Source organism: Balaenoptera ricei, chromosome 4 (genome assembly GCF_028023285.1).
Source record: "Balaenoptera ricei isolate mBalRic1 chromosome 4, mBalRic1.hap2, whole genome shotgun sequence".
NCBI classification, from domain to species: domain Eukaryota; kingdom Metazoa; phylum Chordata; class Mammalia; order Artiodactyla; family Balaenopteridae; genus Balaenoptera; species Balaenoptera ricei.
The window spans coordinates 14,818,232-14,834,398 of NC_082642.1; the positions used below are offsets into that span (position 1 = coordinate 14,818,232).

The following is a 16,167-nucleotide window of genomic DNA, read 5'->3' on the forward strand; positions in this document are numbered from 1 at the left end:
CAATAGGTGTACTGTGCACTGTGAAAAGAAATGTGTATAACTCAAAACTTGTTAAAAAAATGTATAAGCACACACACCTATGTACAAAATTTTACAAGCACAGTAAAAAAAAAAAAAAAGGAAATATACACACTTGGTTTCTAACATGGTTTGAGGGGCCAACTTACGTGAATAACAACACAAAAAACGAACACAGAACATCTAGCAAAAAAGGTTAAAGAAAATATGCACATACAACGCAATCATATCTATTTATCAAGTAAAATCATAAGGGACATATCAAGTAGAGATATATACAATAAGAAATTAAATTTTAAGGAAAAAAGACAACGATTGCCTTTTATACTCACGTGGGCATCTGAAGATCCAGATGAATGAACATCTGATGATCTGGTCTGCAAGCATTAAAAATAAAAGCCAACATTTAAATAATCAGAAAATGTATTATGCTAACAAAACAAGTATTTCTCGCATTATACAGACAATCTTTCCAAACTTGTAGCAATTTCTTCTCAGCTAATAAAACCAAACAAAGGCAATCTCTGACTTACAAAAAAGAATTGTGATCCAAAATAAATGTCAGTCAAGTTCAGTCTTCAAATAATGGCACTTTCCAATAAGGTCAAGTGTTAAAGTTTCACCTGATATTGTTTTAATTGATCTACATTTCAGATTACATATGGCATATAATAATTTATTTGATTTTTCACTATGCAGATAAGGATGAAGAAGCCAAGCTATAACACTATTAACTAAATAAATAATATGTGGTATCTTTCTGAAATTTTAATTGGAGGCCCAGAATTTAACTCTGGCACTGAGTTGTTTTTATTTTTCAAGGTATTGGGTAGTGAGATTTTACTTATTTTATATATATTTAAGTATTAAAAGTGAAATCAAGAATCTTGAGATCACAAGTACCTCATCGATCCTAGCTCCCAGTTCTAGATTTCAAATGTAATGCACAAGACAATATATTCATTTTTAAGAAAAAAATTGAAGATTTGTATGATGTAGAAAAAAGCCAATAAGATTCCTATGGGTCCACACAGTACTGATTTACTTATCTTGTTGAAACATAAGGCTAAGAACAGCTGATCGGATTTTCATGCTGAATCAATTTATTCCTCTGAACTCCATACAGGACCCTAGGCAAAATCAGCCCAAGACAACCAAGCACTGAGCCACCAGCCATCTCCATTCTTTCTACCCATCTTTTTTCTGTCCCCAACTTTTATTGTGTCCCTCCTATTTCACTTTCTTCTCCCTGCTAACCTTTCCTAAAAGGCAAGACAGCATGAAAAAAAAATTTTTGTATTTAAATTTAACCCTGTGAAACCTTTGAATCAGTTTGAAATGCACCCATTTGCAGACACTTAAAAAATACAAGAGAATAAATAACTCCTCTTAAAAAAGAAAAAAAAAGTTCCGTCAAGAGACTGAGTGAATTGAGGAGAAAAAAAAATTCAATTGCCTTCTAATATACCAGTGTTAACCTGCTAGGTAACAAAAACAACACGGTAATCATAATAGTGAGAAAAAACATAAAACACCTAGAAACCAACTAAAGAAATATGTACCACCTGTGCAAAAAAAATACAAACTTCACAGAAGGGTTGTTATTCAAGTCAACTTTTGAAAAGATTCATCACATTCCTAGATGGGAAAACTCATTATTAAGACAAAGTCAACTGCACCTAAATTTATTTATGCATTTAATGCAATTTCATTCCACAGCTCAAAATCCTAAAGGGAAGTCTCTGCAAGGGGACAAGGGGGATTGCCAAAAATAATTCTGAAGTTCACCCAGAAGAATAAGCACGAAAGAGCAGCTAAGAAAGTGCTAGCCTTTCTTTAATCTACGCCACCACATCCAAATCATCATTTCTAGGATTTAAAAATAACAGCATGGCTTAAGACGATGCATCAGCTGATTTCAATTAACCTAAGAGTCATATTTACTGCAAACCAAACATTTTCCACTGATATGCAGTTATAGCTACACAACATCAGAATGAAATTTTAGGCTTGAGAACAGTTAAAGAGATGCAAATAGTAGTGAATAAAAATTTTAAAGGAATAACCAACTTTTAAAGCTAATGGTCCAGGTAAGCAGTAAATGTAACGCTACTTCTGAAGCCGAGTCTTTCCCTCTACTTAACCTGGAACTGCACTATGTTATTTGTCTTGGGTTTGGGTTTTATGTTTTTACTGAAGAACAGTAAATTAGTGATGTTTAAAGAACTTCTGAAGTCCACAGCACAATTCCTCATCCAAATGAAAAGACCCAAAAGCAAGAAATGAAAGGGCAAAATAAGGGAGATTTGAGGCAATAAAGAAGCAAACACAAGAAAAACTTATCTCAAGTTTGAGAAAGCAAATATAGTACAGATGTAGGGAAGGACAGCAAGGGAAAAAAAAAAAAGGATCATTCTGATGGCTGCTGAGGAGACAGAGGTGAAGCCAACTAAACGATACCATGAAACTTTTTTTTCCAGCTGCTCCTACTTTACTTCAATTGAAAAACCGCCACACCTGAGTTTTCAAATTAGCAAGCTACCCACTGCAACATTCCTCCAACACCTCCACTCTGCCTAGTCCGTTCTCCATTCCCATCTGCCTCCTTCCTCCTCACATCCTCTAAAGTATCAACTTACATTTCCACAAGTTTAACAATCACTCCCATAGGAAGCATATCAACACTTTTATTGTGCTGAGATGACTCCCAATTCCTTATCTTCAACCTTGGTGCCTCTCCTCGGTTCCAATCTGTTCTTAAACAACTTCCTGGACATCTTCACCTGAGTATCTGCAAGTTCCTCACATCCTATATATATAAAATATAGTTTCCTCCCAAACTAGCTTCTCCTGTTGACCTTCTTACTTCTGACACCGAATGGTAACTCTCAATCAGTCATAATATGGAAACAGTAAAATGTTAAGAGCACAGACTCTGGAATCAGACTTCCTGTTTTTAGCACTTACCAGCTTTGTAAACTTGGGCCTAGTTCCTTCATCTGTAATGCTGAATAGCACCTGCCTTATAGGATTGTTGTGAAGGACAAAGACAGGTGAAGCACTAAGAAGAGTGTTTGGTACATAAAAGTGCTCAATGAGTGTTAGCCAGCAGCATTATACCAGGGTCATCCTTGACTACTTCCCTATCCCCCATAACCAACTGAATCAAATTCTGTTCACCCCACCTCTACTGAAACTCTTCTCTGGGGACCCTTTTTACTAAAGACACTATTGTGGTTCAGATCTTCCCTTTATTCAACCCACTTACTGGGCAACCACTTACTGGTACTGTGCCTTACATCAGAGATATAAATGTCCTTAGGAGCTAATAAATAAGAGAGACAAGTAAAACAGTGTGGCTATACCACCAGAGCACAGAGGGCAAGCAAATCTTAATGGGAGTGGGGACGACGTCAGAAAAGCTTCCCAAAGAGTATCTGAGGTGAGATTTTTGAAGCAATCTTTAATATTTATCAGCAGCACTACAAAAATCTTCAAACTAATCCTCCTCACTCCCAAATTCTTCCTAAACTATGTCTCCAGAAGAGCTTTCCTAAAGGACTTTCCTGCCTTGAATCTTCCATGGCTCTTTAATTTTATTCCGTAGGTTTTAAAGCCGCCACAATTTAGCTCAAACTTATCCTTCCGTCTCAGAAACTTTTATCCCTATGCAAATGTCCTATATACACTGGCTAAACCAGAACATATATCAACCCATTTGCCAGTGACTTATTTTCTTTACCTCACCCACCTCTTTTTTATACCTCTATATCTACCCTTCAAAACTCTGTTCACTGTTCAAAAGACTCAAACTCCTCTATTCCTGAAGCCTCCCCACCCACCCTCCAATCAACCAGCTGTCATTTCTTTCCCTAAAGTTTTAGACGCTTCTGATGGCTCCGCTTTGAACTATCATGTGTTGACTCTTTTTCCACTAGACAGCATGTTCCCCAAAACTGATTATCATCTTATTTAATTTTTTCTTCCTCAGAGTCAAACAAAATCTGGCAAGTGACGGAGCCTCAATAAACTTACTGACGTACCCAGTTGGAACAAGTACCTACACAACAAAATTGCACTCCTCACTATCAACATACTAAGCTGTCCACTCACCAACAAGTAACAGCTACCTAGCTGAATACCACTTTCCAAGACAAACCAAAGTCTACCTCTCAAAAGAATTCATCAAATCTACTGAGTTAAATAATAAACCTGAAATTATCCTTAAAATTACATCCAAAACACTACCAGTACACAAAACGTAAGTACATTTTGAATGATCTGTAGTTAATCTAAAATGAGGAAAGCCTGGTGAAAAAAATTAACTGCTCAAGGAAGAGACATCTAACAGTACCAAACAGCCTCAAGTGCTATTGGCAAATGTATCTTGCTTTTAAAAAAAAATTATTTCAGCAAAATATCTAGCATGTGGCCCATCTGCAATAAACTGTTAAAGCTACTTAACAGTATAAGAGGCAAATTATTTGTAATATTAATATTTTTGAGTTTAATATCCTGTAGGAAGTTTTGGGCTCTTTTTTGTTTCTTTGTTTTTGTTTTTCAAAAATGATGCTCTCTGTAAAAAGGGATAGAGAGGCAGGAGTCTTCAACTTGCATACCAAATGAGCCCTCCTCTCATTTGCCTTACTGGCAAATGAGTATCTTTTTGTCAATTTATTATACTTTCCAGGAAAAAAAAAAAGCTTCAGAAATAAAAACCAGAAGAGAATAAAAACTTTCAGAAAACAAATAATTCAATCCAATAAGATAGAAAATTTTTAAAACCATATTAATAGTCATATTCGAGCACCAGTGCTACAAATACTCCAATTTCTAAAAAACACCAATCAAGAAAACAAAAGTTCCTAATTCCTCTCTCCACCCCAAAACACAGCCTTCCACCCAGAAAACTAACCACCTTATATTTTAAGATAAGACGGTTATCTTATCTTACAACCATATCATAATAAAGATTCAGTTGAAACTAAAACTGGCAAACAGAGCCTAATTTTTCAAGGTTTGTGTTTTGTTTGGAGTTTTGGATCATATTTAATTCTTACATACCTTCAGGTACCACCAAAAAAATGTACACAAGCAGTAATATATACCTAAGGATAAGCCTTGAATGGATCCTCATTATATCAATACATATTTCGTACAACTGAAATACTTTTGTTAATCAGCAGTCAATTAAAATAGTTCCCACACCAATTTAGCACTGGGTGTCCAAGGAAGCCAGCAGTATTTCCTACTTAGCTCATTTACCTCTCTAACCCAATTTTTGACACTATGGCAAAAAAATAAGCACTGTCACAGAGTGAAATAACAGGGCACACAATTCCATTATATTAGCAGTATTACCAGCACACGAGCTGCAGAGGGAACAAGAATACCCCATTCTCTTCATATCCTCATTGTGCTAAGCAAACAACTCTTACAATCAAAATAAATTAGTTTTTATAAATTAAATTCTAATTTTATATATTAAATTTAACATTTTTCTAAGCAATTATAGGCTCTTTGCCTCGCCTCCCCAAATCAAAGCTACAACATGGTACCCCTCTCCCTCAAAGCATCATTTTAGTCTGGTGATACAAGAATAAACGCACAGGAAATTTTTAGCTAATTCCTAAAACATCTACTGAATTTCTATATTTGTCAGGCTTTAAAATAAAAAGTACAGCAAAATTACACAGAAAATAAAGGGTCTCTTCATTAGGGACAACTACACATAAAGGTTAAATCATTTGACTATACACACTTAAAATGTAATTTTCAAAGCTAAAAGAAACTGTAGAGGTTATCTAATTTAATCTACTTTGTAATTAAGACACATCAAATAATTTTGCCATTGTCAATAGCAAAAAACCCTATTATACATTTTATTTGTTAAATTACCTCAATACCTTAAATTACCTCCATTTTTTTTTTTTACTGAGGTATAAATGACATACAACACTGTATTAGTTTTGGGTATACAACATAATGATTCAGTATTTGTATACACTGCAGAAAGATCATCACAATAAGTCTAATTAATAGCCGTCACCAAACATAGTTTTTTCTCTTGTGATGAGAACTTTTAAGATCTACTCTCTTCTTAGCTTTCAAATATGCAATACAGTATTATTAACTATAGTCACCATGCTGTACATTACATCTTCTTGTACATTTTTAATTAACATTTTCCTCAGGGTCTAGAAATATGATTAACAAGCATCCTTACCCATAGCAATGGGAATTTAACTACCAAAGAGTAAGAATGAACATGAAACTAAAGAATTTTTTACTCCATCAGTATGGTAGAATATGTCACTCATCTGTACTCCCCAGAGGAAGAAATCAAAACAGAGATCAAAGGCTAGAAATTCCAAACACCGTCATATTAACCAAAATGATCTTATACTCTCTCCAATAAATTCTGGACTTGTGTTAGGAATAAAAAGCAGTAATCTGAGCAGTCATTATGATAACTGATAACAGATTCTAAATCTCAGGATTAGAACTTAACCTGACATTTTGAAAAGTAAGTACTTTTTATTTCCTCTAAGAACAAAGGGGAGAGGAAAGGAACTAAGTTTTTTTTATGTACTTTATAGATATTCACTCATTTAATCCTTACATCAACCCTGTAGAAAAGGGATTATGTCCGTATTACAAACAAGGAAATTGAGGCTGAAAACTTTAACCAATTTGCCTTGATATCGCAAATATAATTTATGACCAAGTCAGGATTTGAATCCAAATACCTTTTGTTTGTTATCAAAATCCATAATCTCTCCACTAAGTCATGCACTCTCCTGAGATATTTTACAGACATCGGTAGGAAATCTAACAGCATCAACTGATTATAATCTAAAGCAATATAAACTAAGAAGATTACTGGAAGATCCAACAATTTACTGACAGGGATCAGCCACACAGTCACAACCGTGAGAAGTACTACTAGAGAAGGAGGCCTGAACATATATATACGTCAATATGTTTTCAATGTAGCCAAAGCCTCAAACAGAAGATACTTAAATATTACTTTGAGTAGAAATAAAAATAGTGAGGCTTCTGCGTGAATTTTATGGATGCACTAGCTTTAGTAATAGTTCCCTAATAGTAAGCAGGGCTGTTTTTGTCAGAGTCCGCTGAGGAAGTGGGCAGTCATGTACCCAACTATGCCCCTCCTCACCAAGGAGAAATGTACTGGGGAGGGGAGAAACAAACAAGGAGTAAACGCAGGTTGTAAAGCAGCCAAGACTGGCCCTCTACCACAGTTTCTACGTAACTAAAAGATTTCTGGTAAATCCATTACTAATTACGAACTAATTATAAACATCATTCACCAAATGGCATAAAGACTATGATTTAATAGAAACTGAGAAAGCAAGTGTATAATAGCTTACGTTTCCCAGAACAAACTGTACACACAAGACTAGCCCCGTCTACCGTAAACGTAACTTCCTAATAACCTACTTACTATCATACACACTCTTTAAGATGTAAGTCCTTAGAACCTTTAAGTATTACACTTCTTGCATCAGCATCAAAAAGCTTAACAACTACTTCGGGCACTATTACTTTTAATATCGTGTTGGATGGAGATGAAAAACTCAAAGCAGAAAACGATTATTATGACCCGTCCAGGATGGCAACTTAGGACCTGATGCTAATCACAACCTAACTAACGCTAAACCCCTTCTACAGCTCAGTGGTTTCACAATACGTGTACACGGTTCCCTGTAAACTCAAAAGCAATTTACTAATCTTAGGTGGCTTCCAAGTCTACGGAAGTTTTCCTTTCAGAAGAAGCGGAAGACCCCGAGTCCTCGAAAACGAGCCCTCCAAAGAAGGGCTCATTTTACACTTCCTCTTATGTGAGCTAAGACCACGTGTAGAGCGTAGCATTAACCTTGGCGAGGCATCACCGCAAAGGAGAACTGCACTTCCCACCCCGCTTCCTTCCACTATTGGTCCTCCCCTCACAATTTGCGGCTCTAGAGATTATTTATTCCCTGGAGGACGTGAAGGAAATTGAGCGAGGCCGGAAGCGTGCGAGGTCCAAACCCAAAGAGCCGAGGAAATAGAAGCAGACACTTAAGCACCGGGAAGCGCTTCCCGCCTCTCCCAGGCTCTGTCCCGCGGCCTCAGAGCTCAATAAGCTGAAATACAGGGGCGCGTTTTCCCGACTTCAGACCTCAGTCTAAATCACTGACTTCACTCCACTGCTAAGCGGGAGCCGAACTACTCACGCCACCCGCCCTGGGCCCGCCAGTCTCGAGCCGAATCCAGGCTGGGACTAAGGGGAGATACCAGGCCTCTCAACCTGCGCACCACGGTGCGTCTGCGCCCGGCCTACCGTCGCGACCAGAACGCGGACCCCACCCCAATCTCCTCCCTCTGGCCAGAAGCGTCTGTAGTCCCCAGACGACAGTGATACACTCACTGACTTACTAAATCCTCTAAGAAATTACCTTTGAACTGGCCTTCTGAGAGCCGCCTGGCGTTTTGTCCGCCATCTTGAGCTTTGCCCCTCCTTCGGCAGCGGCAGCAGCACGGGCGAGTCGAGCGCCGAAAGACTGGATCTCAGCGGAGCCCGCCTGAGGCGCGTGCAAGGCCGAATAGTCGACTGCCGACTTGGCGAAATTCAAGAGGAGCTTCGCCACGTGACTTCCGGTGTTGGTCATTTTTCCCGGGCCCGCCCATTCCGCTGAATATTTGGGGGCGTCTCCGTGGCGTGTCGCGTTATTGGGCCCGAGAATTTAGAGAATCTTCTCGTCCTGGCTTTCAGGGCCGGTCGATAGGTCGCTCTTTTTCCAGCACCAACCCTTGGTAGGTGCGAGCCAGTTTCACTTGCTGGGCGAGGAAGGAATGTCTTCTTGAAGAAGAAATGCGTCGTCAGCTGGGGAGGAGCCTTTACTTCAACTCAGAAAATAAATCTGGAGCCGACCGGGGTCCGGCGCTCCGTGGACAGAGATGGTGTTCGCGCCACCTCTGTCGCTCACACCCTAGTGGGAAAGGCAAACTTGCAGTCTGTTCAAGTTAATTTAAAATAGAGTGGTGTCCGGAAGCGGAGGAGGGAAGCTTTTGACCCAACCTGAGATTCCGGCAGTGGGGTTATCGGGTAGACTCTGGGTCAAAATGGGTACATGCAGAGAGAGGGTGAATGAAAGAAAAATTATAAACAGATGGTATTCTAAATCTAGCATCCATGTAAGTTGTGTGTCATTTAAGAATTACATTTTACGGTTTTTTCATTTTTAATCACATAAATGGAGGGCAGCACCATAAACCTTTCTGTACTTAGCTTTTTGGCTTTTGGTTTTTTAAATTATTAATAGGATCTATAGTCAAAGAAGGAAAGCTTGCTTGAGGTCATTCCTGAGCCAAACCAGGCAAGGAAAATGGAAAGGGCGTTCCAGGCAGAGAGAGTCGTTGAAATAAAAGCCTGGTGGCATGAATCAGGACAGCCCTGTGGTGCAGTCACATTAAGCAGTCCCGTTTTATTAGACCAGGTTTTGGGAATCGACGTGGCTGGAGAAGTGGATGGGAGCAAGCTCACACAGGGCCCTGAGGTAACCAGTGTGCTTAGGGAGTTAGAATTCTATTCCAAGGATGAAGAGCGGCCTTCACCACAGTTAAGTAGGGCTGTGATGTGGTCAGATTTTAAGTTTGAAAAGATTGCTCAGCACTGGGGGAAGGGAGGAAGAAGGGTTCATGACCTTCTCCTGAATTCATTTATTCAAAATATTTTCGAGCCCGTTTTGTGTGTAAAAGCCTGCAAGAAATGTTGAGAGGCTTACAGAGATGCCTAAAACACATTATCTTCATATGATTTAAGATTTAATGAGGAACAACGACAAAAAAAAGATTTAATGAGGAATAGGGGAGAGAAGGGAGCAGCAAACTAACGCTGTAGAATTCAATTTATGCTGCAAGGAAGGGTCATTAGCTGTGGGAACCCTGAAAGAATTAATTCTAAAGGTAGGGGTTGGGCAAAGAGATGGGGGGAGGTTTCACAGAGAAGGAAGCATTTGAGCCAACTCTGAGGAAGTAGAATTTTGTCTGTTGGACGGTATTGGGGGGAGAGGGAGGGGAGGTTGGCGTGGTGGTGAGGGAAGCTGGATCTGACACATGGAAAGACTAACAGTCGTATGTTCCAGGCTGAGGAATCAGCAGGCCAGGTAGGGCTCCTGTTCCGTGTGAGGGGATGGGGGTAGACGAACAGACAGTAAACAAATAAGCAAACAAGAAATGGTCAGAAAGTAACAAGTGCTATACTTGAAATGGAATGATGCTTTACAATCTCCAGTCCTGCTGAATTTATTTTCGAGCCCAGCTTTTTTCACTTCTGGGCTTCTCTCCCCCCACCCTTGTCCTGACTGCTAATTGAAGGCTAATCAATTTCTTTTTATACTCTTATTGAAGCTATCCCTTCCTCCCGGAAGACTTACAGACCTCCCTCCCCTACCAAGCCTAAGAAAGAGACTCTGCTTCTGTTACCATAGGAACCTGTTTCGCACTCAAGATGCTCATCACACCAGATCTTCATTGTCTGTTTACAATCTAGGATTAGAAAATGAAATCATCAGCTGAGATGAAGGGAGAATTGTGGGCTTGGCAGTGCCTAGTCATGTTCTGGCAATGCTGCAGGCTGACTTTGTCACTGTAAAGTGAATATATACATACTTTTCATTTAAATCCCTAAAGTCCTACTTCACATAAAAATCATTTTTATTAAATGTTTACTCCTAAAGACTTGAACATAAAGGAACATAGACTTCTTCTCTCTCTTCTTTTTCATACAATAAAGCCCCAAAGGAAGTCAAACAAATATGACCTGACTAGAAATGGTACCTAGGCATTTATTAAGGCCTAATTGAGTACACTCTTAAAAACTCACAATCACGATTAAGAGCAGAGTTCTCCTCAATAGGTACATGTAAGTTGTGGCCCTGTTTCTCAAGCCACAAATCAAGGAGGATGAAAGGGCATGAATATGAATATGAATGGAAGTTTACAGAACCTGAAATTTTTAATTAGATTCACAATTATTATTGCCAAGTGACTACACATGAAAAGTAAGAAAATCATACAATTTACTGCAATTAGTATTACTTTTTTACAATCACACTGAACCCATACCATTCTTCTCTTCCTGGCGTGTTGGTTCTCTAGTCCTACACCTGTCATGTTTTCGAAGGTTCTCCCCAAAGCTACATTTGACCGAGATTACAAAGTACTGCCAGATGCAGTCCACAGAGGTGTTTTGTTTGGCTCAAGCAGGGAGGGTTTTTTCTTTGAATTTTGAGCATTTTTTAATTGGGACACTTGAATTTTTTCTACTCAGGATTTCCAGTTTTTCTTGAAAAATGGACAAGTCTGGGAACAATCCGGTGGAGGTGAGCCACAGGGAGCTCTTGGGAAGGGGATCTTGGGTTCACCAGGGCTTCACCACACACGGTGGACAAGCGCCCCACACAGGCCTGCTTGTGGGCCTATGAGTTATCTACTTCTCATGTACAATGTAAGTCTCAGCAGGGGTAATGATCAAAATATTTAACAATCAGTCCCCCGGCACCAAGGAGAACTGACTTACCCGTTAGGCACAGAAGGCGCAGTGCCTAGGTCCCATTTACTTTTAGGGGCCTCCCAAAATGTTTTAATTTCTTTTAAAATAAGGGGGGGAGGGAAAGATGGAGTGGAGAGGCTGAAACAATAGCAGCATTTCACAGTACACGCAGTGAAAGGTAGAGACCTTAAAAATGATTGCCCCAAGGCTAACATCTCCTCTATTGTGCCAATGAACTGCTCCTACTTGGTGGCACTTTCTTTCTAGAGAATTTTTAAGCAGCTCTCCCTGCTCTTTAGGCTTCAGGATATAGGTTGGTGAAAGGACAATCCCATCCATTTGTTCATTTGGCAGTTATTGAATTTCTAGCATGTGCCAGGCTCTGCAGAAAGAAGATAAAAGGGAGGAAGGGAGAGCTAAAAATCCGACTTAGCTTATCTGCTGAGAGATCCTAGCCACTTCTAGGAATAGTCAGGTAACAGCCTCCAAGGAGGGTGTGGTCTGTGTGGACTGCAAGATTCTTTCTGATTAACCTGATCGCCTGCCCCACCCCACAATGCTAGCCTGACAAGTAAAATTTCAGTGGCAATAACAGCTTCTCCCTTTTCTCCACCCACCCCCCAGCAAAAAAAATGTACTTATTGATGATATATAGAATTCCTTTGACAATAGTAATGAGCAGTGGAATTTTTTTAAACTACAATGCCCGTGATGTAGGGAGGTAAGAGGCATATAGAAACAGTGTCAGAAAGCATATAGCCCAAGAATGGTCTGGTGACATGTTGAAGATAATAAAAATTGCTGTTTTAGCTTTGATCCTGGGGAGATTACCCTTCCTGTGTAGCAATTATTGTATCAACAATATAGTAAAACCTAGGATGATCCAGATAGGGTATTGTGGAAATGGGTGTTCCTGAGTTTGTGTGTGTGTGTGTGTGTGTATGTGTGTGTGACAGAGGAGGACTCAAGGTGCCCAGGGCAAGTCACGACAACGAGCAGAGGGCAGCATCTCCTAGGGAGAACTCACTTGCCATGGCCTGGCAGTCCAAAGGTGGGCTTGGCTTGGACCACCAGGTAATATAAAGGCTAGGTGGAGAATGAAGTTATGGAGAGAAAACAAGACTCTCTGATCAATTTCATTTGGCTGCCAATAACAGAAGCCCAGCTGCAGTGGTCTTAAGCACATAAGACTCCCTTTTCACAGTGCTATCATGGTAAGTCTTTCTCTTAAGGAACATGGCATACTCTTCTTCTTTTCCAAGTTTTGTTCTGTTTCCTTTGTATTGACTTTGCACATTTCTTGTTACCCTAATTCTTAGTTTTTTAATTTTTTCTGTTACTGCAAATAGGATGTTTTTCCATTAGTTATATGTGTCCTAGGTAATTTTATATATTGATTACTATGCATGAATGTTGTACCTACCACTTTGCTAAATTCTTTTATTATTTGTATAGTTTTTCACATTTTCTTTTGGACTTTCATTTCATTGGCAAATAACTATAAGTTTACCTCCTCTCGTCCCACTTTTTTTTTTCTATCTTTTGTGTAATAACATTAGCCAGTGCATCCAGAATAACAATAAGTAAGAATGGTACTAATGGATATCCCTGTCTTGTTCCTGACTTTGATGAGAATGCTTTTAGTGTTCTTACGAGGATGAGGCTGACTTTGGGGTTGTAAGTTGAATTATTAATTAATATATATTAATTATATATTAATTGTTTAGCCAAGCATGGAACTGAAAATACAGAATTTTTAATTCTCATAGAAAACTTGGGGACCCTGAGGATATGCCAAAGACTGCCAATGGTCAGACAACCCTATGACAGAAACACTATTACAGGCTTGTGTTAAGAAACCCCAGGACACCTCCATGACTTGGGAAAATAAGGGAACAGAGTAGAAATGTCCTGCTCTGTGCACCAGGGAGAATGGGCAGTGGGGTGAGCAGATTAGAGGGAGGACGGGTAGAAATCTATATTAACTTCCTGTTGCTGCCAGAACAATTACCTCAAAGTTAGCAGCTTATAGCAACACAAATGTATTATCTTATAGTTCTGTAGATCAGAAGTGTAAAATGTGCCAGCAGGCCTGTGTTCATCTTGGAGGCTCTAGAGGAGAATCCATTTCCTTACCTTTTCCAGCCTCTGGAGTTCGCCTACACTCCCTGGCTTGTGGCCCCTTCTCCATCCTCAAAGCCAATAGCATAGCATCCTCTCTCTTCTCTGACCTCTGTTTCAAACTTATAATCTTCTCTCCAAGTCTGCCACCTCCCTCTTCTAAGGTCCTTCATGATTACATTGGGTCCTCCACAGCAATCCAGGATAATTTCCCATCTCAAAAACCTTAACTTAATCACATCCACAAAGCCCCTTTGCCATGTAAATTAACATATCTGCAGTTTCTGGGGATCAGGATGTGGACATCTTTGGAGGGCTATTATTCAGCCTACCACAGGATCTAAAATGAACTTTCTTCACCTTAGAAGAAAGCTGGCAGGCACAGCTTTGATCCGACCAGAAAACTAACATGGGAATGGTCCTAATAAATATAGTCTTCTCAAAGCAACTGAGCTCTGAAATTGTTATTGGGGGATTAAAGGGGCAGAAGGTATGGTTCCAGTGAAATGGCATGAGACAGATCCCTGTTGTCAGAGGACTTACAGGGCATAAAGGGGACAGATGTGTCACAACAAGTGTAATAAGATTGAAATTTTAGTCCGATTTGTTTACTGCTGTGTCTGCAGTGCCTGAAACAGAGTAAGCACCATGCAGGCACTCAATGACTATTTGCTAATGAATGAAATCCACAGCAGAGGTGGTTTGTTGGGAACACAGAAGACTGGTGCTGCATAAGAGGAGTCAGGGAAGGCCTCGTCAAAGAATCTGTAGAACTTTTGGGGGTATCTGTCCTGCTCTTAAGAGGTCACCTCTGGGGCTAACTCCCAGGAGTTACTAGAGGCTCTCAGCAGGATGGAGACCTTAGCACAATCTTATCTCATTTTAAGAAAATGCAAATTTTGCTCATTTTAAACAGACTGAAAAGTCTCCCTTCCTGTGCAAATTTTGAAATAATATGAATCTCCTCTCATCCTCAATTTAAAAAACTCTTTTCGAGAATTGTGTCATTTCAGGAGTTCCCTGGTGGTCTAGTGGTTAGGACTCAGCACGTCTGCTGCAGAAGCCCAGGTTCAATCCCTGTCGGGGAACTGAGATCTCACAAGCCACGCAGAGTGGCCCAAAGGAAAAAGAAAAAGAAAGAATTGTGTGATTTCTACAGACAGGCTCAATGGACTACAAACATCATTTACTGTTTTGCCACGTGGTAGCACTGCTGCAGCTGGTGAATAAAAACACCCACCATCCTTTGTAGATCTTGTGAACACACACACAACTTCTGTGAGTGGTCCTGGTGCTCTTGTCAATTAAAAATCTTCCTAGTGTCCTGTCATCATCAACCAAGCTTTCATTGAGCAGTTGTGCTAGCTCCAGTGCTGAAAAAAAAAAGAAGTGCTAACAAAATCATTTAGCGGGGGAAGTTAAATACGATAAAACGATGGTATGCTGTGTTGTTCATTGAGGAGGGAAGAGTTCACAAAATCTTAGAGATAACAAACATATTATAGATGACATTAGACGTAATATCTTCTCAGTCTGACTTGCTCTGTTTCTTGAGGAGAAGAGGGACAGGGCTGAAGCCCAGAACTTATTACTGTGCCTGGCACCCAGAAGCAAACAATAAACGTTTGTTGAATAAATAATAAATGAACATGGAAGATGGCTACCTTGTAGCTCCCAAACATATATCCTCTCACCCTACACAGAGACTAACAAAAAGTTCCTGAAACCAAGTTCCAAAATCACAGCCGTGAGTTTCTGAATAGTCCAGCTCAGATCAGCAGCTCATTGTTGGTCTAATCAGCCACGCCCAGGGAAATAGGGCCACATGGTACAAATGGCTCCCAGAGGCTTACAGTGTGATCGCATGAAGATTTCATGTCGGGTGTGGGGTTGAGGAGCCGAAACTAACTGTAGAGTGTATGAATCATAGGTCTCAGGCACATATACAATTTGTTTTTCAAATGTTTGGAGATGCTGCTCTAACAGGATACAATTTGTTTTACTGTGGTAAAATACACATAACATACAATTTGCCATTTTAACCATTTTAAGGGTGCAGCGTAGTGGCATTAAATCCATTCACACTGTTGTGCAAACTCTCACCACCATCCATCTCCAGAATTTTTTCATCTTCCCCAACTGAAACTCTGTACCCATTCAACACTCACTTCCTATCTCCCCTCCCCCCCACCCCAACCCCGGCACCAGGAAACCACCATTCTATTTTCTGTCTCTATAAATTTGACTACTCTGTATATCTCATACAAGTGAAATCAAACAGTATTGGTTCCTTTGTGACTGGCTTATTTCACTTAGCATAATGTCTCCTATAACGTAGCTATGGCCCCGTTCGCCGCAACTGGAGAAAGCCCTCGCACAGAAACGAAGACCCAACACAGCCAAAAATTAATTAATTAATTAATTAAAAAAAAAAAAAGACATTAGGTTAAAAAACAAAATCTAGGGCT

The 16,167-nt window shown here is 39.8% G+C and overlaps 1 protein-coding gene across 3 annotated transcripts in view; it reads right to left on the minus strand.

The window, feature by feature from the left end:
- Positions 1–8,566, minus strand: part of U2SURP (U2 snRNP associated SURP domain containing) — a 55,234-nt gene extending 46,668 nt beyond the window's left edge. For all 3 annotated transcript variants that reach the window (XM_059920161.1, XM_059920160.1, XM_059920159.1), the window contains exons 1-2: positions 8,481–8,566; positions 351–395 (exon numbers count right to left, since the gene is read on the minus strand). In XM_059920161.1, the coding sequence (XP_059776144.1) occupies positions 351–395; positions 8,481–8,525 (90 nt within the window). In that variant the 5' untranslated portion in view covers positions 8,526–8,566. The remainder of the gene's footprint in view (positions 1–350; positions 396–8,480) is intronic.
- Between the last annotated feature and the right edge of the window lie 7,601 nt (positions 8,567–16,167).